Consider the following 23,796-nt stretch of genomic DNA (forward strand, 5'->3'; position numbering starts at 1 on the left):
GAAGTCACGTGCCCCCAAAGTCGGGCGCGCCGCCGCCGCGCACGCGCGGGCGCCGCCGCGGGGCTTTTTTTTTTTTCCCCTTGGAAAGGGGGGGAGCGGGCAGCGCGTCGTGCCGGGATTGACGAGGACGGTGGTAGAGCCGGAGCCGCGGAGGAGCCGGGCGGAGCTGTGCCGGTGTCGCCGCGGCGGCGGCGGCAGGTCAGTGGCCGGGGAGGGGCTATGGGTTTGCCGGTTGCAGCGGCGGCGCAGACAGGGGGCGCTGTCGCCCCCTCCGCGGCTTTCCCGCCGCCCGCGCGCAGCTTCCCCCCCCCAGCCCCCCGCGCGCCCCCCTCACGGCCGGGGCGGGGGCGCTGCGTCGGTCCCCTCAGGTCATCGCTCCCCGCCGGCATCGCACTGGAACCTTTGCCCGCCCCGGGCATCCTCTTCTCCCGGTGCCCGCTGCTCCCGACGCGTGTGGCGCCTTCCTGAGGGCTCGTCACCGCCCCCGGGCGCTGAGGTGGCTTTGCCCGCAAGTGATGCGCAGGTGACTCTCCGTCCAGCAGCTCTGCTGCTTGTTCAGTTCTTTAATCACCTGGTTTTCCCAACAGGGAAGAACCAGAAATTAGTTCTCAGATCACAAAATTCAGCTGTGTTTCTTGAGGGTGAGATATGGTGAGGTAAAGGAGCTGGGCTGCCCTTTTGGGCAGAGTCTGCTGCTGGCATATATTTTACTTATAACCACATAATCGCTTATTTTGGGAAAAGACCTCTGCGATCGAGTCCAACTTTTGACCGATCACCACCTTGTCAACCAGACCATGGCACTTAGTCCCATGTCCAGTCTTGGAACACAAATAAATTCACTCTGCCCCTCGTGGGATGACAGAGGGAAGGGCACACCTGGCACACAGGGATGTGTCTCCTGTGTGTGCGAACAGCCTTAACACTCATCACTGTCAAGCGGAAGCAAAGCCTTTTCTGTTTGTGGGCACACTAGTTTCATGAATATATTAAATGCCTTACAACTGTGTTTAAAATGATGTATTTGTTTCATTGCTTATAATGGGAGAGGAAAAGAAGAAGGTTCTCTGGGTCTGGGTTAAGAAATTTGTGCTGGCCCCCATCTAGTAACTCCTGCCCTTTGTTACCTCACTTTGCATAGAGAGAAGTTTCAGGGCAGGGCAGGAACTTCACTGCTGCAGCGCTGCCTGTGTCTGTATTGGTGTAAAACTGTTACAGGATGTGTCTTTCTAAGTAGTTCCAGGTTTGCTGATTACTTGCATTTATTCTGCGGTACGTGCCTAGGGCTGCCACTGACTATACAGAAACATTTTCATAGTATATAAAGTATTTTCAATCCTTCTTTTTTCTCCCCCATCCCCTGTTGCCCCATTTTACTTTCTAAAATGCCCCAAGGAAACAGACATTTGCATCAGTGCTTAAAATAAGAAAGTGTATTTTATATCTGCACCCTGTTGTTTCTAGACTTTGGATTACTGTTGAATTTGATTATGTTTTCTAGATTTTGATAATAACAGAAATTGGGGTTGGATATGGGTTAATTTTTATCGAGCCTAGATAAGTTTCTATAGATGGGTGTGGAGCTGTGTTATTTTGATTTACATTATCGTTGCTTTCCTAAAGTTCCCTCCCCATGTTTAATTATCCCTCCTTCTTCTAGTTTCACTCTGGCACACAGAGGCACTGCGATTTTATTTCTTTTAAGGAGATCTTTTGTTTTATCAGTGTGAAGTTTTGAGCCTGCTTTTGCTTTCCTCTGATTTTAATAGTTTATCAGAGCAGTGCTGGCAGTGTGAGAGTTGACATGTGAAAAATACAAATTGTCTTACAGCCGGGCATAGGGAGGTTGCTACATTAATTATTTGGATTTTCGTGTACATAGTAATAGTTGATACTTGCTCTGACTCTGGAGAAGCTCGCAGTACAAAGTAATTTTCTCAAGGCTTCATTCCTAAAGCACAAAGTGAGGGGGAAGCCCGGAATGCAGCTTGCAGCTGTTTTTCTTCTAACTTGAATGAGAACCCCTCTTCTGGGAAGGAAGTCCCAGAGCTGAGAGACTCAGCATAAAACAAAGCTGTGCTGTCCATGAGCCGCACTAATGTGTTGGTGTGGTCCCTTAATGCTGTTCAGCCCCTACAAATATCCCATAATGATGTTTTGCGTTTATGATGCACCGCCGTGTTGGCCCTCAGCTAAGCAGCCTATTGTTTGCTGGTTATTAATATAAAAAACTTGCTGAAGGGCTTGAGTGGAGCTTGAACTTGCTGAGCAGTTTTACCTGGCTTATCTTTCCAAGGTAACTGCTGACCTTTCACTATCTTGAGTTGTCAGCTCACAGCGGGGGAGAAACTGATCTCCGGCTGAGGAAGCCTGATTTGCACAATAATTTGGGGACCATTTCCATTTCGCCGTCCTCTTGTCGAGGTGGGCTTCCTCTCTGATGGCTGAGCTCACGTTTCGCTCTCTGCTGCCTTGGCAGAGAGCTGAGAAGTCTTTCATATGGTGATTGCGACATTAATTACTTTAATTTTTGTGTTAATTTAATTTTCCAAAAGCTGTCCGCTTCTGGCAGCGTTGCTTTGTTTTGCTCGTGTGAAATGAGGTACTGAAGTGGTGACTGGCAGTTTTCAGCTACAGCGAATCGAAATGTGAACAAAAGAGATGGATTGATGCATTAAAAAGGTTTTATATTCTTCAAGATGAAGCTGTGTATTAAGTCACTTGCTTCTAGTTCGTATTTATTTTTCAGGGGCCTGATTCTGGAGTTCTGGCAGACGTTGGTTTGCCATTAAAATCAGAGACCCTTTACTGAATTACTCCTCTTGGGCAGGGCCTTGGCAGCTGATGGAGTGAGTGGTTTGCATTTTTGACATAATAAAGACAAACTTCTAAAAACAAACTGTACCATTATCTGCCATGGTCAGGGTTAGTTTCTGAAGTGTGTAGTGCTCCTGGTTTTGTTGTGTGATCTTTCTAATGGTTTGTGCTAGGAGTTAGGGGGAGTGGGGAAAAAAATATGTATCTTTTTAGTTCTTAGAAAAATGCGTTTATGAGGAGGGAAATTAGCTGCTTTTCAGCTTTAGTTGTTGTGGACCTCTTTTAGCAAGTAGCTTGCTTTTCTGGTAACAGGGCAAAAGATTGAACAAGAACATTTACTCCTTGAAATAAGACTTTTTGTTTTTTTAAGATTATATTTATCTCTCATTTGACAGAATGACAGGAATGGAGACTGAAACGACAAGAGACAAAGCCATGGAAGAAGAAAGCACTGAGCAGAAAAAGGAAAGAGAGAAGAAGAAGAGATCAAGAGTTAAACAGGTGCTGGCAGATATAGCCAAGCAAGTGGATTTCTGGTTTGGTGATGTTAATCTCCACAAAGACAGATTTCTCCGAGAACAAATAGAGAAGTCCAGAGATGGGTGTAAGTTTATATTCATCATATTTCAGCAAACAGTTTAGCTTCACTTTGTTCTTCCCTGTATTGCTGGTAACAGTGACAAGTTATTTTGAGGTGCATGTCTTCTCCTGGGAAAGGCAAGAGTTTCGTGCTGCAAATCGGCATCAGCAGCTCAGGAGGCAGAGCTAGTACTAGATTTTAAAAACTTTATGTGCTCTTTCTCTTCTCCTGCCACATCAGCCCTAAGTTAAGGACATCTGCCAGGGTAGAAATGACTGTTTGGGAGACCTGGTTTTCTTTTTCCATTTTTGTATAATTTCAAGAACAAGCCATGAAACGAGTCATTTTGCCCTCAGAGGTACTGTACTTGTTTTGCAGGGTAGATGCATGCAGAAATTAAAACTTCACTCGAATTTGTTGTTAAGCATAGGTACTTTTTTTCATGTTTTCTCTCAAAGTTTGATAAGAAATTCTATATATGCTTGTAGGGTTACTGTGAGTCTCTTCAGACAATTTTTAATGTGGTTGGTTGGACTTTTCTAAGGGCCCCCTTAAATAATTAATAAAGTAATAAGTAACTAAAATTTACCCTACATTTTCTAGAGATACTAGAGATGTCTAGATGTTTATTAAGACTAGTGCTACATAATTTTCTGTCAAGGTTTTAGAGGCACGACTGTTGCAACTGAAGTGCAAGCAGGGGCTCTTTGTGTTGGCAGCATTGGGTTAAATACTCAATTGAGTACTTGAAGGAGAGGCATGTTTTCAATGCAAATTGTTTTTGTGCTGTAAAACTATGGGGGGTGGGGGGGCGTCTCGTCCTTTCTCTTCAAAGACAACAGTTATCAGTGGGGAGGTAAAAGAACAAAATTCCTTTGATAAAGGTTAACACAAAAGAAAATTATATTTATGTGTACTTGAAACTTGAATTTTGACGGTAAAAATTTTCTGTGGATCCTTGGCTAAATACTGCGCTTAGAACTTGCAGTTTGTTTCGCAAGAAAACTGGGGGAATAGAGGACATCACCTGATTTCATAATTGCACTTTTTTCCACCCTAGACGTTGACATATCACTTCTTGTTTCTTTCAACAAAATGAAAAAATTGACTACTGACGGCAAGCTGATCGCTCGGGCAGTTAAAAGTTCATCTGTTGTAGAGGTATTTAACATCTCACCTTTCTGTATTGGCTGGTGCTGGAAAAGTAGTGATAGAGGGGCTGAAGTAAGCAATAATCTCATGGGAAATGCTTATTTCTCCCTGCTTCTAGTTGGACTTGGAAGGAACCAGGATCAGGAGACGCCAACCTCTGGGCGAGCGCCCAAAGGACGTGGACAGTCGCACTGTCTATGTGGTAAGGCTGGACTTGTGTTTCTCCCTGCCTGTTTGTTCCTAACTATAAAAACTCGATTTGTGCATCAGGACTTTTGTTGGCTGCTGCTGACTGTGCAGCACAGGTTAAAAAATATTAATAGAGCACAGGCAGATGAGCAAGAGCTGAGAGTGACTGTGGCAAGAAAGGGCTTCGTTTCGTGCTCGGATTGCTTGTGCCAGCTTAAATCGTTTTAAATGCTGAGCCAAGTGCTGCTTCTCCGGCTGAAAAGGTGAAATTTCATTGAGCTATTTCTGTGTTCACTGGGCTTTTTTAATGCCATTAGAGGAGCACCAGTGGTATTAAGGAATATTTACTAATTACGTTAATGTACTTAAAGCTTTCTAATAACAACTAAATTAGTTTCATCAAACAGGATCTAGCTGGGTTCCCAAGTTTTATCAGGGTACTTTAAACAGCATTATCTGTTTATAAGATCTGTTATTGCAAGCACCTCTGGTTTTGTACACACAAACAACATTCTTTTAAAGGCAGAATATACCTGAAAAATTTCAACAGTCCTCCTAATAGCACACTGTCCTGTGGCTACCTTGATACTGGAATGACTGCTTAATTTAAATGAAAATAGCTTGTGCTGATGGGGTAAGTCTGCATTTCTCCATGGTATTTCAGCTGTGTCAGAGTGAAAAAGCTGTTAAGTTGTTGAGCCACTTAAGTGGTAGCTTGGAAAAAATCCGATGGTTGAGCTGCTGCTTATTTATAAACCCTCGGAGGTTTGGTTTTTTTTTTTTTTCCACTAGATTTGAAGCCACTGTGGAATTTGCTTTGTCTCTGTTTGGTTTTTATGACAAGTACCATTTTTGCTATCTACCTGCAGCTGTTGGCAGCTGAATTAGTATTTTCCAGACAGCACTGAGTTTTCTGTGATAAAGATGCACAATAATCATGGCCAAAATGCCAGCCCATCCAGATAAGGAGAAACTGAATTGCTCTGATGATTCCTTCCTTAACAAAAGCCCCAAAAAGGTGGTTGGGTTTTGTTTCTTTTAAATACAATGTGCCAGACATAATATTTTCCTAACATGATTACAGGGACTGCTTAGAACTCTGAAATACTTTCTCTGTATCATTTTTGGATAAGATATTCTCATGTCATGAGCTACATTGTCTATACAGAGCTTAACTGTGTGGCTAAATGTTTTCTAAATAGCTGGTATGTGGCAGTGGGGAGAGAAGAAGTAGTCCAAGTGTTGGTAAATTAAATTTCTCTGGAATAATCTGACTTTTTTATATGCTTTAATATTGACTTCACTGTTACACTATTATTTTGCACTCATCCCATAAAATCTTTAAAACTTGAAGTAACTGGCTTTTCGACTTAAAGCCAAACCGTACCAAAATGTTTTTCTGAGTGTGGCAAAGTTCGTGTAAAAAGAAAATCTGAATGTGATAAGTGTTTCCCTGCAAGGAGAACCTTTTAGTGCAGTAACTTGTGAAAAAAAAAATGAACTATTGGCAACACTGTTGTTGTTTAGGCATGAATTTGAGAGTGGGATTTTAAAGTGTTCCATTGGGTCTAGTGAGAAATTGGTGCGACACGATTTCTCTGATGGAGGAGGGGAGATGTTGAACTCAGACACCATGTCTGCAAGCTGCTAACATGTGTTGCTATATTAAGGACTTTATAGAAGTAAAAACAGACAGTTTTGTCATCCAAGAAGCTGCCTAAAAGTTTCTGCTCATCTGATGAATTAAGCTCTAACTGCGAAACTTGAAAATACTGGCTACTGGTAAAAATTTTAGCAGTAGTGACTCTTAACTGGCCTGCTGGAATTCTTTCTGTGATACCTTCCTGCATTACCACCAATTAGGAAAAAAATAGCTTGTGCTTTGCAGAGGGTCTTTTGGGACACGCCAGTCCTGTATTTGCTCCAAGGCTTTAAGTTTACTGAGAGATGCAAAGATACAGCTGCAGGTCTCAGTGTCTGTCACAGGAAGAAGTAAGCATCTAAATTAAATACATCACGTATTTGTTACAGGTGTATGAATGATTAGAGATCTGTTCTTAGGTCACTTTTTACTGCCTGGATACTGTTACTCAACATTTTGGCATCAAACTTCAATTTTTTTTTTCCTCCTTTAGGAGCTGCTTCCCAAAAATGTCAATCACAGTTGGATTGAGCGGGTGTTTGGGAAGTGTGGCAACGTAGTTTACGTCAGTATCCCCCGGTATAAAAGTACTGGTGATCCAAAGGGCTTTGCTTTTGTTGAATTTGAAACTAAAGAACAAGCAGAGAAAGCCATTGAGGTGAGTGCTGGTGCCTCTGCTGCTGACAGTGTTCCTGGTGTCACATTCTGATATGAATGGTGTGCTCTTTACTAGGTCACCTACTAAATCTTAGAGAAATTCCTAAAATATCATCATTTATAAGCTTCACTTAACAGGAGTTCCTCTTTCCTACTCTCAGACCTACAATCAGTTCCACAATTCTTTGAAGATTTAATTCTATTAATAACCTGAAGACTTTGTAGAAATACAATGGCTTTTTTTTTTTTTTTTCAAATAATTTGGTTGGCCACTCTTGGCATCTTTTACAGAAAAAGATCTCTGTGCACCAGTAAAATGATATTAAATTTTGTCAAGCAAGCATGGTCATACCAAATTTTTTTTGTATTTAAATGTATTTGAAAGTATTTGCGTATTGAAATGTGATTAGGATTGCTGGTTTTAACTTGAATGCAGAGTCTTTAAAGTATGATTTTTTTAGTCATGTTATGTGGTTTTCATTTTCCTTCTTTTAGTTTTTGAATAATCCACCAGAAGAGGCGCCACGGAAACCTGGGATTTTCCCCAAAACAGTAAAGAATAAACCAGTTCCTACACTGAATTCAAGTAACAACACTGTAGTAGGTAAGTGTTGCTAAATTATTGGGATCGAGGAAGCATTATTAAGTTATTTGGATGAGTTTTGTGTCTCAGCTTCTGAAGACAAAAATTTCAGCTGCTGTGTTACTGCAGTTTAATTTCATGTTTCTTAAAAGTTTTTAATAAAAACCATGCATGTTGCTGTGTTGGGCCAGCATAGGCTTAAGTATGAAAAATCTACTGTAGCTTACAAACCAGCATGACAGGACTATGTTGCAACTTCATCACCAAAACATTTTCCCTCATTTCTTGTGGTGTAATACAATTTCCCTGACTCCAGACACCTTCCCATCGCTTTTGTAAGACTAATTATAAATCATATTACTATTCCTCACCATTATCACTAGTTCTTTGTTATACCAGTAACTGTTATTGGAAACAAAAATAATGAAATCAAATCCATGGTTTTCAACCCTATTTTACACCCATTTATTTTCCTTCTTAAAACACCCAGGAGAAACTTCATGTCAGTGTTGCATCTCTCCCATAGAAATGCCAGAGACAAGCATCTCATTTAACAACCCAGTTTTATCATGATATGTGCTATCATGGTTGTTTAAGTTAATTCTAATCTCGTGTTAAATCATGGGCGGTTTTAAATATTGTGTTTTTAATCCAGAAGAGAAGAAAAAGAAGAAAAAAAAGAAATCCAAAATCAAGAAAGAGAGCAATGCACAGGTAGCTGCAGAGCCGAAGGAATCCAACATAAACACTACAACAGAGCCAGTACCCAAGCCTAAAAGACACAGGAGTCCATCAGAGTGTTCCGAGATGGAGGGAACTGAGACTCCCAGGCAGCCCTCCAAAAGGGAGAAAAGGAAATGGGACAGAACAGAGAGCACAGAGGTAACCTGGGAAAGCAGGCCAGGAAAGAGAAAAAGAACCAGCTCAGGAGATGGTGAGGCATCAGCTCCAAAAATCAAGAAAACTGCTGAAAAAGATGAAGTTGAAACAGTAAAAGAAGAAACAACAGAAGCTCCAAAAGATGCCAATGGTAAAAAATCTTGCCTCTCTTTATTATCATGATTTGCATGGTAATATATGCATGAATGAAAGGGAATGGCAGGTACCCCGTATGGATGAGGAGACATAGGCTGGATATAGTGGAGGCATTAGTAAGGAGTCACTGTTAAGGCAAGGAGCTACATGGGAGAATAAGGAAGAACTTGCAGTGCCAAAGCAGGGAAATCTAATCAATAGTAAAAATAGTTCAAAGAAGTTCATATCAATAGAACTTGAGTGAAGTAAGGTATGGGTTAAACAGACAGCCTAGGCAAATGGAGACAGCCCAGGAATCTAGGTAAATAAATTAAAATACAAAAGGGAAAAGCTAATGATCCAGTTGGTTCCATGAGATGAGATAAGCTGCACTGAAATCAGATTTAGTCTGACAAGCTAAGTAAATTTGGGTAGTTGATGAAGTGGACTAGAAGTAGTTAATGCAAGGAACTAGTAGATATTGCATGTGATTTTATTGAAATAACATCTAACTATGTCAGAATTCAACATGTTTTTATTTGGACTGTTTAATGTAGAAGTTTCTGCAGAAGAAGACAAAGACAAAAAAGAAACATCCCTTTCCAAATCCAAAAGAAAACACAAGAAAAAACACAAAGAAAGGCACAAAATGGGTGAAGAAGTTATTCCGCTCAGAGTGCTCTCCAAGTAGGTGACAAACATTATCTGCTTTCTGTGTTATCACCGAGTTACTTTTTTTTTTCCCCCCCTCAGTAGTACTGGGAAGTGGTTGGCTGGCTTCAGAAAGAGACAACTCCTGAATGAGACTAATGCTAACAAAATCCCCCACGTTTTTCCAGTTTTCACATCTACTGTATTTATGAAACAAATCTATAGGTTTTAGATACACTTTTAATCTCGGTCTGTGTTGGGCCTCTTGGCAGTTTTGTTTGCAGTTTACAATTTCTCTATATCTCAGGGATCTTGTGAACGTTGCTGCTTTGTGGTACCACATTTTTTATGTTTTTATAATGTTGGTTTGCTCGTGTGTTCCTGCAATATGCAGTTTTTTGTCACTTGTAGGAAAGATAGAATCACGTGTTATGTATACTCTTTAACATTTTATTGCTTGAAAAATTTCTTTTAGTCTTGATATGTCTGACAGTCCATCACCATTGCTAAAGTGCAATTCCAAATTTTATACAACAGAGTTGCATATTAGCAACAGTATTAGCCTGTAGCAAAAAGATTGAAATACTAGAGTTAAAGTCTTCATTGCTTGATGTGTAGAGTTCTGCCAAGCTCATAATCCAAAAGATTTGGGCTTTTAGGAGTCACCACAACTAAAACATGGAAGCACTTACTTTTTAGGCATCCAGCAAGTACCTCCATGTTAAAGTAGAGGGGGTCCTCGCCGTCTTGTGCTGCAAAATTGGGCTTTATGTAGAAACATATTTTCATAATTTGATACATTTCCAGAGGGAAATGTTGAGGTAAAAAGGATTCACCACCACTAAAACATGGAAGCACTTACTGTTGTGGAGCAAAGCAAGCACATCCACATTTAAGTAATGGGGGTCCTTTGGAAGAACTACATAATAATTAAAACAAAAATGCAGCAATAAAAAACATACATGTACATTCCTTGTAAGAAGGCTTAGAAGATTAGGATCCACCGCCACTGAAACATGGAAGCACTTACTTTTTTAGGCAGCAGGTACCTCCATGTTAAAGCAAAGGGAGACCTTTAAAATTAAAAATCGCTTCAAGTGAACTGTAGCCACTTAAGTTTTTTCCCGGATCGAAGAATCTTCAGCTGATCTGCAGGCCATAAAAAAAGCAAAATCCCGGATGGTCTTTCATGATTGCGATCAGGATTCACCTCTACTAAAACATGGAAGCACTTACTTTTTCTATATCACAGAAAGCACCTCCATGTTAAAGTAAAAGGGGTCCACACACACAAAAAATAATTAATAAAATGTTATCAGCGGAGCTTGTCCTCTGCCACCGGGATTCTGAGCAAACTGCAACAAACACAGAGTTTTAGTTAAATGTTATTCAAGTTTAGCAAAGTGGTAAAAGAAGTTTAAACGCTATAAGCATTGCAAATACTTGCCTGACTTATTCTCCATGATCTCCTCTTCCTTCGAGACAAGTTACCAAGCTCCTCCTTGAGCTTGTATTTATACCAAACCTTGCTATGGGATGGTGTTGCCTTTTTATCTCCACGAATCCTTACGTGGGTCTTTTGTTATTTTAATGCCTTTGCTCTGTTGAGAATGTATGATCCTGGGTGAGTCTGGATGCTTTTTTGAAGTATACAGTTGTCACTGTTAACAGCTAAAACCATTACCACAAGATATCCTCCTCTTTAAAAATCCTCTATCAGCTTGTTTGATAGGACAGATTAGGGTAACAATGAGTCGTTCTCACAGTGGCACTGCGGGCATTGTGTTGCTGTGGAGCAAAGTTCTCGCTGTTTGCAGAAACATCTCCGTGTTAAATGTATGTAAATATATAAATTGCTTCCATGGGGGGGTACTTTTTAACCGAAATGCATTTGAATAGTGAGGAATGTTCTTATCTCGGTAGGTTTTCGGTGAGTTTAACCAGTTGTTGATTTTCCATCAATGATTTTTTTCTAGAAAATGAGTGACTGATTCTTAATATAGTGACAAAGGAGCGGGTTCACTGAACTAATTCAGTGAATTGAGAGTTCACTGTCTCTGAATTAACTCTGAATTTAGTGCCTGTTCTCCGTGTAGTTCCAGTGGAAGACACAGTTTACCAAACTGTTCTCTATGTTGTCTGAATATTTAAAGCAAATTTGAAAGCCACTCAGTTGGAATGATAGGTTGAGGTTGTTGGAACTCTCTGGGATTATTAAAATCTGAAGCAAAGTAATCGGAAATTTAGCTAGGGACAAAACTGAATTTGACTGAAGTTCAGGGAGATCTCTAATGGCAGAATGGCCTGCACTGTCCACCAACTCCACCTAAAGCTGTTTGTAACCTGTTAAATTACCATTAAGTTTCTAAACATCAGTTTCTTGTTTACAACTGACATCCTGTGCCTGTGTTGCTGCTTTTAGGACTGAATGGATGGATTTGAAGCAAGAATATTTGGCCCTGCAGAAAGCCAGTATGGCCTCCTTAAAGAAAACGATGTCTCAAATAAAACCTGAGCCCGTGGGAGAGATGGAAACAGAATCTGGTGTGCAGAAATCTGAAAATTACAAAAGTAATCCTGGTTTTTTTCTTGTTTTCTTGATGTTTCTAGTATGCAAACAGAAGTGCTGCAAGACCCTGATCTTGCAGAAACACTGCCACAAAGTTGTATTTTGTAAAATGGCTGTTGTTTTCTCAAAATGTCAGATAGCAAGAGCAACCCCCTGTATTTAGGTGGATTTGGGAGTAAGGAGTTACATAAATATATACTAAAGTGATTTCAGAATATTTCAGTAGCACTTTCCAGGCTTACAGATATATTGAGGTAATTGTAATTAGCCTCAGAGAGGTAAATCAACAATCAGCTTTTTGGGTGCTGCAGCTTGGGCCCGACCTGCTTGGGTTTAACTGTACCAGAGATATGCAAAAATACAACTTGGAATTGGGCTTTATCAGCTCTATAGATAAGATGAGCTTTGTGATTATGTCCTCATAGTTAAATTTCTACTTCTTTTTTCAGGTTTAGAGTTCTTCTTTTTTTTATTTGCTCTGAATGCTCTGTGCTTCCCTTGAGTAGCTTTAACATTGATGTTCCAGTGGCCCTCTGCATGTTTTCAATCACTCTAGAACTGAGGGGTTACTATTGGTACAATATAAAAAATATTCTTATAGGAAGGACCCTGTGGACTGTAAAAATTTCTCTCAGACTTTTCTTGAAGCTGTTTTTTTTTTTTTTTTACTAGAATTGACTGGAACCTATGGAGAGTCTTGATCCTTCATTTAATGAACCTCAATCTGCAGTAACAATATTTGATGCTTGTTTACATTGTTCTGTGCTTTCATAACTTCTTAATTTTTTCAACCTAATAAATGTAAAAACTTTTTTCTATTTTTTTTCTCCACCCTGTTTTTAACTTGACCAGCCACCAGTGAAGATTGTGCCCCTCCCGCCAAGGCCAACACAATGGGGCCTCAGTTCGTCAGCGGAGTAATTGTGAAGATCATTAGCACCGAGCCCCTGCCGGGCAGGAAGCAGATCAAGGTAATGCCTTTGTAACCTCAGGGCAGCTGTTAGCCTTTCCTCTTTCCCTGCCCCCAAATGTTTGAATATGGAATACCATTTCACGCAGTCTCACTGATTTTTTTTTTTTTTTAATCTATTTGGCCAGTAGCTGTGTACAGATTCTTTTTTAGTATCTGTTAATGGCAGATTTTTCCATGGCAAAATACACTAGGGAGTACGTTTCAAAGTAAAACCAAGGTTTTTGTGTGCTTGGAGCAATGTCAAGTTTATAACAAAAATATTGAGGAGAATAAGCAATGCTCTTGTGCTTTCCAGTTTAAAAAAAGGAGCTGGAGACTGCTGCAGTGCTCTGCATTTGTCGCTGTGCCAGTCATCCTGACAAAAGAGCTGTAAAAGTATATATGTGGGGTTTTTTTAAAGTTTATGGTGTTTTTATCTTTAGCAGGAATTTGGGGGCAGGAGAATGCTCTCTGCATGAGAAACCAATTTTCTTTCTTTCAGTAAGAATTTTACAATGACAAAAACTCCATTTCAGGGAGAGTGACAGCAGTGGAACTTGTTGATTCAGTCACTTTTTTCCTAATACAAGTGCTTGTTTTTCTCAATTTAAAAAGTGTTTAGGTACCTTTGGTTACGTGTGATGACACAAAAGTTACATACACTGAGTAGAATATTTCTTCTTAAGAAAAATACCAGTTTTAAGCAGCATCCTTTCGAAATGGAAGTATTAAGAGTTTTCCAAAGGAAATAACAGGCTTTTTCCAGATCCTGAATTTTCCATTAATGTTACACAGGACATTTTCTTTCCCAAGTTGCACTTTTAGGATGAGTAACAGCTGGAAAGAATTTGAACAACTTGAACTCAGGTTGGTGCACATAATCCAGGCCGCTCAGGACAATGAGGGAATGGTTTAAAATGCGAGTTCTGATACTGTTTATCAAACATTTATAGCTGAGGAGGCCATTTCGAGTCACCAGCTGCTTGCAAGTTCATGGGGCTTGATGTGTACATGAACCTAAGCAATATGTGAGAACCCCTCATCCCACTGGTGGTGGGGTTTCAACTTAACCAGCCTAATCTTTCTCGGTGTATTTGAAGGCAGCTGGTGCAGTCTGAGTGTTGGAGACACTGAGAGAATGTGGTACAAGTTGTCCCTGTAGCCTCTGAGGGCCCTTTTGACTGCAGGATACACCTCACTGGGTTAGGTTTGTGTCACACCTTAATATGTTGTGGGCAAAAGGAAAGGTTACTGTTTAAATAACAGACAACTGAAATGTTTTTGGTATTTCTTTCCTTTCTTTTTTGTTTTTCTGGCCATACTAGTTGCCTAACTGTGGAAGGCAGAAGTGCAACCAGACCTGCCTTTGCTGTGTTACTGGGCTATCAGCTGCAGCAAAAGGCCACAAAGCAGTGCTTCCAGGGCTTTTTTTCCCCCTCAGGCTTCCCGAACCGATCTGCATTTCTCGTGGTATGGAAGCAGTTATGCGTGCCACACAACTTGGAAACGTCTTTGCAGTGTTGTTTAAAAATTATTTTGATATTTCGGTTTTACACTTCACTGCTTCCCTATTTTGCTCTTGAGGTGCTCCTCAGGGCTACTAGTTTTTGCCAGCTCCATGGAACTATTTGGTTCGTTTTAGTTTTTCATGAAATCCTGACTTTGGGATAACAGAATAAGGCCGGAAAGTAGCTTTTGCTGGCTCTCAAATGATCTTAACAGTGTTGCCACTTAATTTTTGTTCTGTTTTAAGGCTGCCCTTGGTAGTGGAGGGTTAAAAGCAGTGTGTGATTCCTGAATAGAGGCACCTTACTTGGGCTGCCTGCTGTGAACGAAATTGACTAGGAATGTGTGGTCCTGCTTAATTTCCCTAACAGCAGGAATTACAAGTGAAGTACTTCATCTGCAAGAGCATTTGTGACTCTTCTCCCTTCAGCTGTCGGTGAAAATTTTCAGGCAGAGGTCACTTCATAAAGATAGAGTTGTTTTACTACTACTCCTCTCTCAAATAATCTGCCATGAATGAGCTTGCTTGTATACATTTAATGTGTAGAATCAAGCTTGATGTTTTTGTGTTAGGCTGAGATCTATACATGTTATAGTGCACAGTTTTTACTTTTGAAAAAAAATCATATACAGTGCTGAAATAAAGAGGTGATGCTCCATTAGTAAAATGATACCACAACATTTCCAGGAATTACTGCTTGAAATTGTTGATGGAGGGCATGATGAGAGATGGATGGGTAGAGGTTGCAGGCTCATAAATCAGAATTCAGTTATAACCTTCTTAGGAAAATATGTTAATTCAAAATTCTTTGACAAGAGACTGATCGATTAAATGACAAAGTTCACTTACTGCCTCTTGCTTCATGACCTTTTTGAAAATGTTAATGACCTCCAAATGGAATGGTCAAAAGTCACTCTTTTTATATTCTCTTTTTGAAGGCTGATTTATGGTGTGTGTCGTCTCATGCTTTGACAGGATGCTCTGGCAGTGCTGGCTGAGGTAGCTTATGTTGACATGCTGGAGGGAGACACGGAGTGTCACGTCCGTTTTAAGACTCCTGAGGATGCACAGACCGTCATGAAATTGTACAAAGAAATACAGATCAAAAACAACTGGAAATTCGAAGTTCTCACTGGTAAGACTTCTTTTTTTCATGGGAGTACAGGAGAAGCTGTAAGTACCGTGAAAGGGATTGTTCCTGGTGAATTTATGGATATATTTAGCTGTCTTGGGGAAAAAGATTGCATGTTTAGTTTGGTTTTTTTCTGAGAGTCTTCTCATTTTGCAGTTACTATGAAATTGGGAAAACTAAAAGGGGTTTTATGCCACCATTCAGAGGAAAATAATGATTTTTGCTTGCTATTACAAACTTAATTCTGTTCTTTTTAGATGGATTTGCTTCACTTTCAGTGGCAAAGGACTATAGAACTTAATTCACATTTCAACTTTATGAGTAGAACATTCTGATAATGCAAAAGAATTTTAAAGGAAGACTTCCTTGAAAATACTGAGCGTGTGTGTGAAATGACATAGCAAGGATCTAACAGCATGGATGCATGGATACATGTGAAGTGGGTTTAGCACTTACCTACTAATTGACCTTTATTTTTCAGGAAGTTGAATAATTTAGGCCTTTTTTTTTTTTTAATGTATTTACAAAAAAGTTGTTATTCTCTAAGTGTTCTTAAGGGATCTACTTTTGAACTTTATTTTAATGTGTTATTTCTTTCCAAAGTTACTGTGCTGTTCTAAATTTGTACCATGTCTTAGACTAGATTAGTTTGCCAAGTGTGGAGAAGCCTCTTTGTGGAATTGAGGGATAGAAAAAAGAGGAAGTCTCTCAAACTTGGTGTATTCACAGAACTTCTGTATTTGAGAGATGCACCAAAAATTGTAAATATGTGAAAAAACCTCCCAGGTTACACAATCAATATGAGACTGCCTCATCTGTGTATTTAAATATTTTACCCCACTCCTGCCCAAATCCTTATATAGGGCCCAATCTCATGGGTGCAGGGATGTAGACTCCGCAAAACGCTACTTAAGGATTGCAGAAGGGGAAGCTTTGATGGAAGCATTAACCTTCATGATCATATCAAAGTTAATTGGAGTTTGAGGCTCAGTGAGTGCTGCTAATGTCATTTGGAGATGGATTTGTCTCCAGTGTGCTCTGTGTTTCAGAGATCCAGAAATAACCTCAAATTTTGTGTTCTACAGCTGTGTGCTCTGTGTCTGTTTGTCTCTGGTTTTGTATCCTTATGGTGCAGTAGGAGATTAGGAGTAAGTACTACACTGTAGGAGCATTCCATTCATAGTCTTAAGATTTATTTTTTTCTAACTGGTTCATTAAAATGAGAATGGAAAAGCTTTCCAGGAATGCACAAGGGACTCATAGTAGGGATTTTTGTTTTTCTTGGTGGCAGAAGGTGAGAGATGAAAAGGAAAGAATCTGATGCTCCCTGCAGCAGGGGCTAAACATTTCCCAGTAGTATTTTATTCTTCAGGATTTGACTTTAGCTATCTTAAGCTTGGCATCTGGCAAGATGGTAAGCATCTGTGATCATGTTTAGATGTTAACTTTTGCAGGAATCTTTTCCAAGATCTTTCAGAAACTGCCCTGTGGCTGAGGATGAACCCATGAGGATGAAGATGAGACCATGAAAATAATATCACAGAATTCCTATAGTGATAATTACATCATACACCAGAAGGAAGAGTGGTCAACTGCTGCTTCCCTGCAAAGCAGATGCTGAGAAAAGCTGCAGAATTACTTGCTTTTGTATTGCTGCCTGTGTTCAAATATTCCTGACAGCTCGTGAAGACCCCAGGCAATGGTTTTGATGAAACAAAATAGTCTCAGTTGTTCTAACAATAATTACTTTTTTTCCCCCTCCTATTTGGTAGTTGTTTAAAATGAGTCAGAGGTTGAGTACATCAGTAAATCAAAGGGGCCTCCATGTGCTGTGGTGATACTTCAGCTAAAACTCAGCTCCTTTTGCTGATGGCATGTAGAGAGCAATTCTATATGGCTTCTGTGGATAGGACATGTAAGACTACTGGGGAAATACTTGTTGGGTTTCCCTGAAAGGTATTTTCATGAATGTTTACTTTAGAAAAGATTTCATCCACTTCTTGTGGCTACTTTTATTGATATTCCTCAATGTTCATTTTCCCCCAAGGTGACCATGAACAACGTTACTGGCAGAAGATTTTGGTGGACAGACAAGCTAAGCTGAACCAGCCTCGAGAAAAGAAGCGGGGTACTGAGAAGGTAACCTGCAAATCACAGCTTTTTCCTGTGGCAGCCATGGTTGGAAACATGACACGGTTTCTGCGTTGCTCCACGGTTTTTGATACTCTGACTGTGTATTTAATTCTTTTAAATCACTCCCTACTGACTTGGCAAGCAGGGTTTTACAGCCACAAAGTAGAGAGTGTGGCTGTCCTGCTCCAGTTGACAAGTGCAAGGCTTGTCTTTACAGGGACAATTGGAGAAAGTTAACTCCATGACTAAAGGCCAGAACTTAATTTGTAAGCTGGATTTCTTTTCAAACCCTGTCTGGATGAGCTCATTAGTAAGTTAAGTAGTCTTGATGTGCTCTGGTGAAATCAAGTCTAGTGCTACGCTTTTAATTCTCTAGTATGATCCAGAAAATCATTTTCTTGAGAATCAATCTCATTTTCCTCACAATTAACATAATTTTATTTGTGCTGTGGTGAATGCTGGTGTGTTCCCAGTGTGGTCAGGAGCCTGTGCACCAGTGTGACTGCTCCAACCCAGGCAAATCTGGGTGCTCCTGCAAGCATCCGTAGCTGTACAGCTTCCAGATCCAAACTGGGAAAGACCAGCCTTCTCCTCGCTGTGCCTGTCAGGCTGCAGCCTTGGGGGGGTGTTGCAATGAACTTGCAGGCTGCTGCCTCTACTCCAGCCCCAGCAGATCCTTCCGGGCATGAAGGGTTCCCTGATTAAGCCAAGTCAGATCCCTGACCTGACAGAGAGGAGCCAGAGAGTATTTCACAGAGGTTTTATTGCCAGGTTTGCTTCACACACTCCAGATAAGGTTTCTGAATTGGCTTTAGCCTGAGGTTTTTTTGCTGTGGCTTGCAAAACTTCAGAATCATCTGACCTTAATTATTTGTTGATTACTTTCGAGACTCTTTGTTTCCTGGACCCTAGGAAAAAAAAAAATGTCCTGTATATAATAGAAAATTTCATTGACCTAAAGGAACAGCAGTCATACAGGTCGAAACCTTATCTTCTGTAAGGCATATTTTGCATGTCTTATCCTGTTTGTATGAATGTTCTTTCAGAGATCCTGCACACAAATAAGTTGAGATTTTTAAACAAAGATATGTGCATAAAGAATTTGCCCGAAGGTCTAATTTAATTTTCTTAAAAGCCTAAAAATGGCATTGATTCGAGCCATTATTCTTTAATACAAGCAGAAAGGGAATTTGAAAACTGCAGCTTTAGAACATTTTTTTGGTTGCTGCCAAATGTACTTTTACTTTTTTAAACCAAAGGTGCCAGTGGGACCTTTGACTTTAATTTTGACCATCGGAGCCCTTGCTCCAAGTTTCTCTTCATCTTTTGAAGATTGATATTTGTTGACCAAACTGGTGTAAATTGGGCAGTAATGTACCTCATCTAGGCTTGCAAATACAAACTGTCTCGGTTCTGCCTAACAATGGCAGCACAAAGATGCAAACTCCTGCTCCTTCCCCCTGCCCATCACCTTGCCACACCGGGAGGTGTGAACTTCAAAGCCTGGGGAATTCTATTTAAATGCTAACGCTGTTAGGCAAAACATCAAGACAAGAATGCCTTGCTCTGCAGTCAATAAATCTTAACCCCTTCCTTACTTTTTGACAGGCTGTATTCCTGAAATACAGATTGATCATTAAAAAATATTTTTGTGTTCATTAATATTTTCCCATTTGAAAATTTTTCCTTAGTATTCCCAAAGTGATTTCTTTTGAAGGTCTCAAAGGTAGAAAAAAGTAAACCAATAATTCATAACTAAACACCTTGAGCAAAATGTGCCATTAGCATGCCTTTCTTGTCAAAGTCTGTGCTGATAATAACGTTTTGAAATGCCTTACGAGATTTTGAAATGGAGCTTTTTGCCTGTTAGCTGCTTTATGCTTGGAATTAAGGCATCTTATGTTTTCATTCCATCAGTGTTGAAATGCATGGACTGCATCCCATCATATGCAGCATGCAGCTTTTGAGTTTAGGCAGGTCGAGATTCCTCTTTTCTGTGCTTGCTAAAAACTATAGGGCTACTCAGCTTTCCTCAGGGTAAGGGTTAAGGGTCACTTCAGCAGAGGGCTGGTGCAGTGCCCAAAACCAAAGCAAGTGGTAGAGATTTTACTTCCTCTGGCACAGTTCCTATAATAAACCAGATGTCCAAAAGAGATTGAATATCCCAAGCTTCCTCAGAAAAGGCCTGGCTATCCTTTGGAGTGAAAAAGGTGTCCAGTGTCTTTTCCCCGGGCCTGGTTGATTGTCACATCTCTGCTCCCCTCTGCCACCCCTTCCCAATCCATCTTCCCTTTTGTCTGTTTAACCGCCTGATAAAACCACCCCTGTCATTTACTGTTACAGATGGAAAACTTCCAGCCAGAACTGCCTTTTAGGGCAGTGTCACTTTATTCAGACCTAAAGCAATTCATCAGTCTGTAGCCTTAAACTCCAGACCTATTGGAGTCTCCCATTGCCAAAGCCAAGGCGGGAGTGCCTGCAAGTTTTCTGCTTGGATCCTCATCTCCTGGGGGGAGGTGCTGCTGAACCTCATTTGCACCTTGGACCCCCTTCCAGAGGGGGAAGGAGGAAGTTTAAGAGGGTGGGAGGGCTGGTAGAAGTGAAAGGCATTTGGCAGGGAAGTGAGAATTGAGTTATTTGCGAAGGGCGGAATAATTGGCAGGATATATGGAAAAGGAGGACAGTGGGAATGTCTGGGCACAGCCCACACTCTGCTGATGATGCCTGGCGCTCAGGGGCTGTGTCTTTGCAAGACTGGGGCAGCTCCCTGTCTGTGGGCCTGTGGGGACAGGTCCCACACCAGAACACTTTTCCCTGGTTCTGTGACCCTGGTACTATGGAATGGCTGGATCCCTGTTTGGATTCAGGAGTAGTGGTGTGCTTACACACAGGTGCTGATAATGAATTGATAAGCTGGAAATGGAAATCCTTGAGGCCTCTTGCAAATTCTGAGGCACTGGAATGGAAGCAGTCAGCAATATGAACCGGGCAGCGTGTGTCTCAGAGCTCCCCTTCCCGTGGTTGTCGTTCTCCATTCCATATGCTGAACGAGTAAACCTCTGTACTCTGCTTCCTCTTAGGGTTGGACTATTTTAAACTGGATTTTTTAGGCACCAGAGAATAAAAGTTAGCCATCTCTAGGTCAGTTTTATTGCTGGAGACTGGTTGAGAAAGCCTCAAATCTTGCCTGCCACAGTGAGTCCAGCAGCACAACGTGCACCTCCGTGCTGTGTGCGGGACTCAGTCGTATGCAGAAGTAACAAATAATTGTATGTGCAGTTGTTAATATCTGGCACACTGTCCTTCCTGTGGAGCAAATGACCCTTTCCCCATAACACCAGCTAACATGCTTGAGTAGTCCCCAGAAGAGAAGCTGCTGTGGGTTTTTGTCTGTTTGTTTGGGGTTTTTTTCAAGGGGGGTGGTGGGTTTTTTTTTTTTTTTTTTTGCTTGTTTGTTGTTTTTTTGTTTGTTTGCAGGTTTTTTGTGTGTTGTTGTGTTACGTGTGAGTGCATTTTTGTGTGGTTTCTTGTGTTGGTTTGTGGTTTCCGTATGTGTGGTTTTCTGTGTGTTGTGATGGGTTTTGTGGGTTCTGTATGTGCCTTTGGCTGTTGGTTTTTGTGGGATTTGGGGGTTTTAAATGTGCCCTTAAGTTTATTTGTGTATTGGGGCTTGGGGGTATTTTGAGCGGCTTGGGAGATTTTTGGTAATTTTTTCCATTTGGTTATTTTTTTTGGCAAGCTACATATTTTCAGGGGTTGGTTTTGGTGTTTCTTACTGGGTTTGGGTTTCTTCTGTTATTTTTAGGGAGGCTGGTGGATTTTTTGCAGGGGGAATTCTGGGTTCTGTATGTGCCTGTGTTCATGTGTTGGATTCTGTGGGGTTTTTATGTGTCTTTAGGTGTGCTGGTGTTTTGGTTTGTGGTGTTTCTCCATGTGCCTTTTTGTGGGTATTCTTGTGTTGATTTGTGGATTTTGTGGTTTGTGTGTGTTTGTGTGCGTTTTTGTGGTGTTATGGGGGTCTTGTGGTTTCTTTATGTTCTTGTGGGGGTTTTAGGGGTTTTGTGGTTTCTGTGTGTGTTCCTATGGGAGTCTGTGGTTTCAGTGTGAATGTTTTTGCCTGGGTTTGGGGATTTTTTGTGGCTTGTGTGTTTTGTTTGTGTTTTCAGTGGGTTTGTGTTTGTATTTGTTCATGTGTGGGGTTTCTGTGGGTTTTTTATTTTGTGTGTGTTTTTTGTGGTCTCTGTGCTTCTGTGTTTGTTCTTGAGTGGGTTCATGGGGAGTTTCTGTGGTGTGCTGGAGGCACGTGGGGATGTTTTCCTGTTTAAAATGCCACAATATTCATAAAGCACTTTTTTTTTGGTGGTCTAACCTTGTTTTTCCTACATCAGTAGCAAGATGAATCCCATCAAAAATAAAGTTCTTTAACTTACTGTATGAGACTGTGTTTTAGGATTTTGAAATTGCAATTTTGTTGTCTTCAACCATTTTGGGAGGAACAAGGGATGGAATATATCCATGATTGTAAAGTGAAATCATAACAAGATTGTTTTGTTCTAATTTTCCCCGTCCTTTTTCCTGCTTGCAGTTGATTGCTAAAGCTGAAAGGATGCGACTCGAGAAGACTCAGCAGACAAGCAAACACATTCGATTCACTGATGACAACTAACCAGGGTTGATGGTGAGCTTGGAAGTGAACTGTAGGTATTCCAAACCAAACAACCAAAACCAGCCCTCACAACCACCACTGCTTACAGCAACTAAACCTGGGCCCTTGGATCCATAACTCTGCAGACTGCAAGTGTGAAGATTGGTTCTGAATCCCATTTGTAATAGGCTGAATGTTTACTGCTTCTGAGCCCTTAGGTAAAGCTTTTTGGAACATGTGTGATATGAGATCTTCCTTTAGTTCACTTCCAATTTGTTGGGATTTTGGTTTTTTTCTTTTTTTTTTTTTTTCTTTTGTTTTTGTTTGTTTGTTTTTCCTTTTTTGTTTTTGTATGTTGAAGTTTTATACACTAGGTCATAAAATAAAATGCTTGAGAATTTCAGTTGTGTATCTCTAATTCTTCCATTTACTTTTTATGGGACTATAAATAATAAAAGTGGTTAATGCTACATAAACCCCTCTAGGCCTCTTTTTAGTCCATCAAGCTGTTTCAAAATAGAGGAGAATAATCTTCTGTTATTTTCAAGTGGGTAGGGCTGACAGGAAATCTGCCATTAAGGAGTCTGGAAGGAAATTTACTTGTGTAAATACACACTAAACTGAGTTTAGACTTCTTTTATTTTTTAGAAGAATCTTCAGAAGAAGAAATAAGAATCTCTTTGGTACACCTGGTTATTTACTTGCAGATAAGTGTTCAAGTTGTGCAGTTCACAGGTTAGGATCGCGATTTTAATGGCTTTAAAGTATTTAAGACTGGCAATTTAAAGAAAGAAAATTAAACGTGAAAGTGAAATTGGAATTCTCCATCAGGTTTCATGTCTGTTTGAGTAAGTCTGCTGGTGGGGCAGGATTGAATGGAGAGGGAATAGCAGTGATCAGACTGAAGATAGTGAGAATACAGAGGGGAAAAGTGCAAGATAAGGGACCAGCTTTCAGGGCTGGAGGGGAAGAGCTTGCTGATGGTTCTTGGAAATGGTACATGGAGGATTCCTCCCAGAGGACTGCAGGGGAAAGGTGGGGAAAGGCAGGATCTAACCTGTGTGCCAGGCACTCCTGCAGTATTCCTGTTTGGTCCAGTTGCAGCATTTTATTTCATCTTTTAACTCCTCTCTTACCCTAGGTGGGTGAGAGATTGTGTGACCCAGCAGAGAGGAGTTTTCATACCTAACTGAAAAAAATTGATCAATGAATGTCTTCTAGGCATCCAGCCTGAAAGACAGGAGGTGTTGGGTTTTTTTCTTTTTCCTTTTGTGATGTGAAGGGAAAAATAAACCCCACAGACTACCCTGGGTAAAATGCTTGGGATTTTGCTGCTGAAATTCATTTAAGTCAAAAATATATCTGTGTTATAAATAATTCAGATCATAAATGATTCAGACTTTTTATGTTTGGTGGAGAGTGGAGCGGAACTGCAAAGGCATGAGTTTGGGAGTTTTGCTCTTTTATTAATAATTCCTAATTTGAACATATAGAAGTCACCCTTCTGTTTCTTTCCATATTTATGCAGGTTAATTCCTTACACTTAAACATCAGTTTTCTTTTTCTGCTTTTC

The 23,796-nt window shown here is 40.5% G+C and overlaps 1 protein-coding gene across 2 annotated transcripts; it reads left to right on the forward strand.

The window, feature by feature from the left end:
* The first annotated feature begins 20 nt into the window (after window positions 1-20).
* LARP7 (La ribonucleoprotein 7, transcriptional regulator) lies at window positions 21-22,626 on the forward strand. 2 transcript variants are annotated; one of them, XM_069012481.1, is made up of 13 exons: window positions 21-198; window positions 3,213-3,421; window positions 4,458-4,558; window positions 4,668-4,751; window positions 6,874-7,038; window positions 7,533-7,641; window positions 8,276-8,650; window positions 9,192-9,321; window positions 11,708-11,856; window positions 12,707-12,825; window positions 15,289-15,448; window positions 17,493-17,584; window positions 22,164-22,626. In XM_069012481.1, the coding sequence occupies exons 2-13, from the start codon at window positions 3,214-3,216 to the stop codon at window positions 22,242-22,244; spliced, it is 1,773 nt and encodes a 590-aa protein (XP_068868582.1). In that variant the 5' UTR covers window positions 21-198; window position 3,213; the 3' UTR covers window positions 22,245-22,626. The 2 variants fall into 2 exon arrangements, with proteins under 2 accessions (XP_068868582.1, XP_068868583.1); XM_069012482.1 differs by having other exon boundaries at window positions 8,279-8,650.
* Window positions 22,627-23,796: the final 1,170 nt, after the last annotated feature.

The sequence above is a fragment of the Aphelocoma coerulescens genome, chromosome 4 (genome assembly GCF_041296385.1).
Source record: "Aphelocoma coerulescens isolate FSJ_1873_10779 chromosome 4, UR_Acoe_1.0, whole genome shotgun sequence".
In the NCBI taxonomy this organism is placed as follows: domain Eukaryota; kingdom Metazoa; phylum Chordata; class Aves; order Passeriformes; family Corvidae; genus Aphelocoma; species Aphelocoma coerulescens.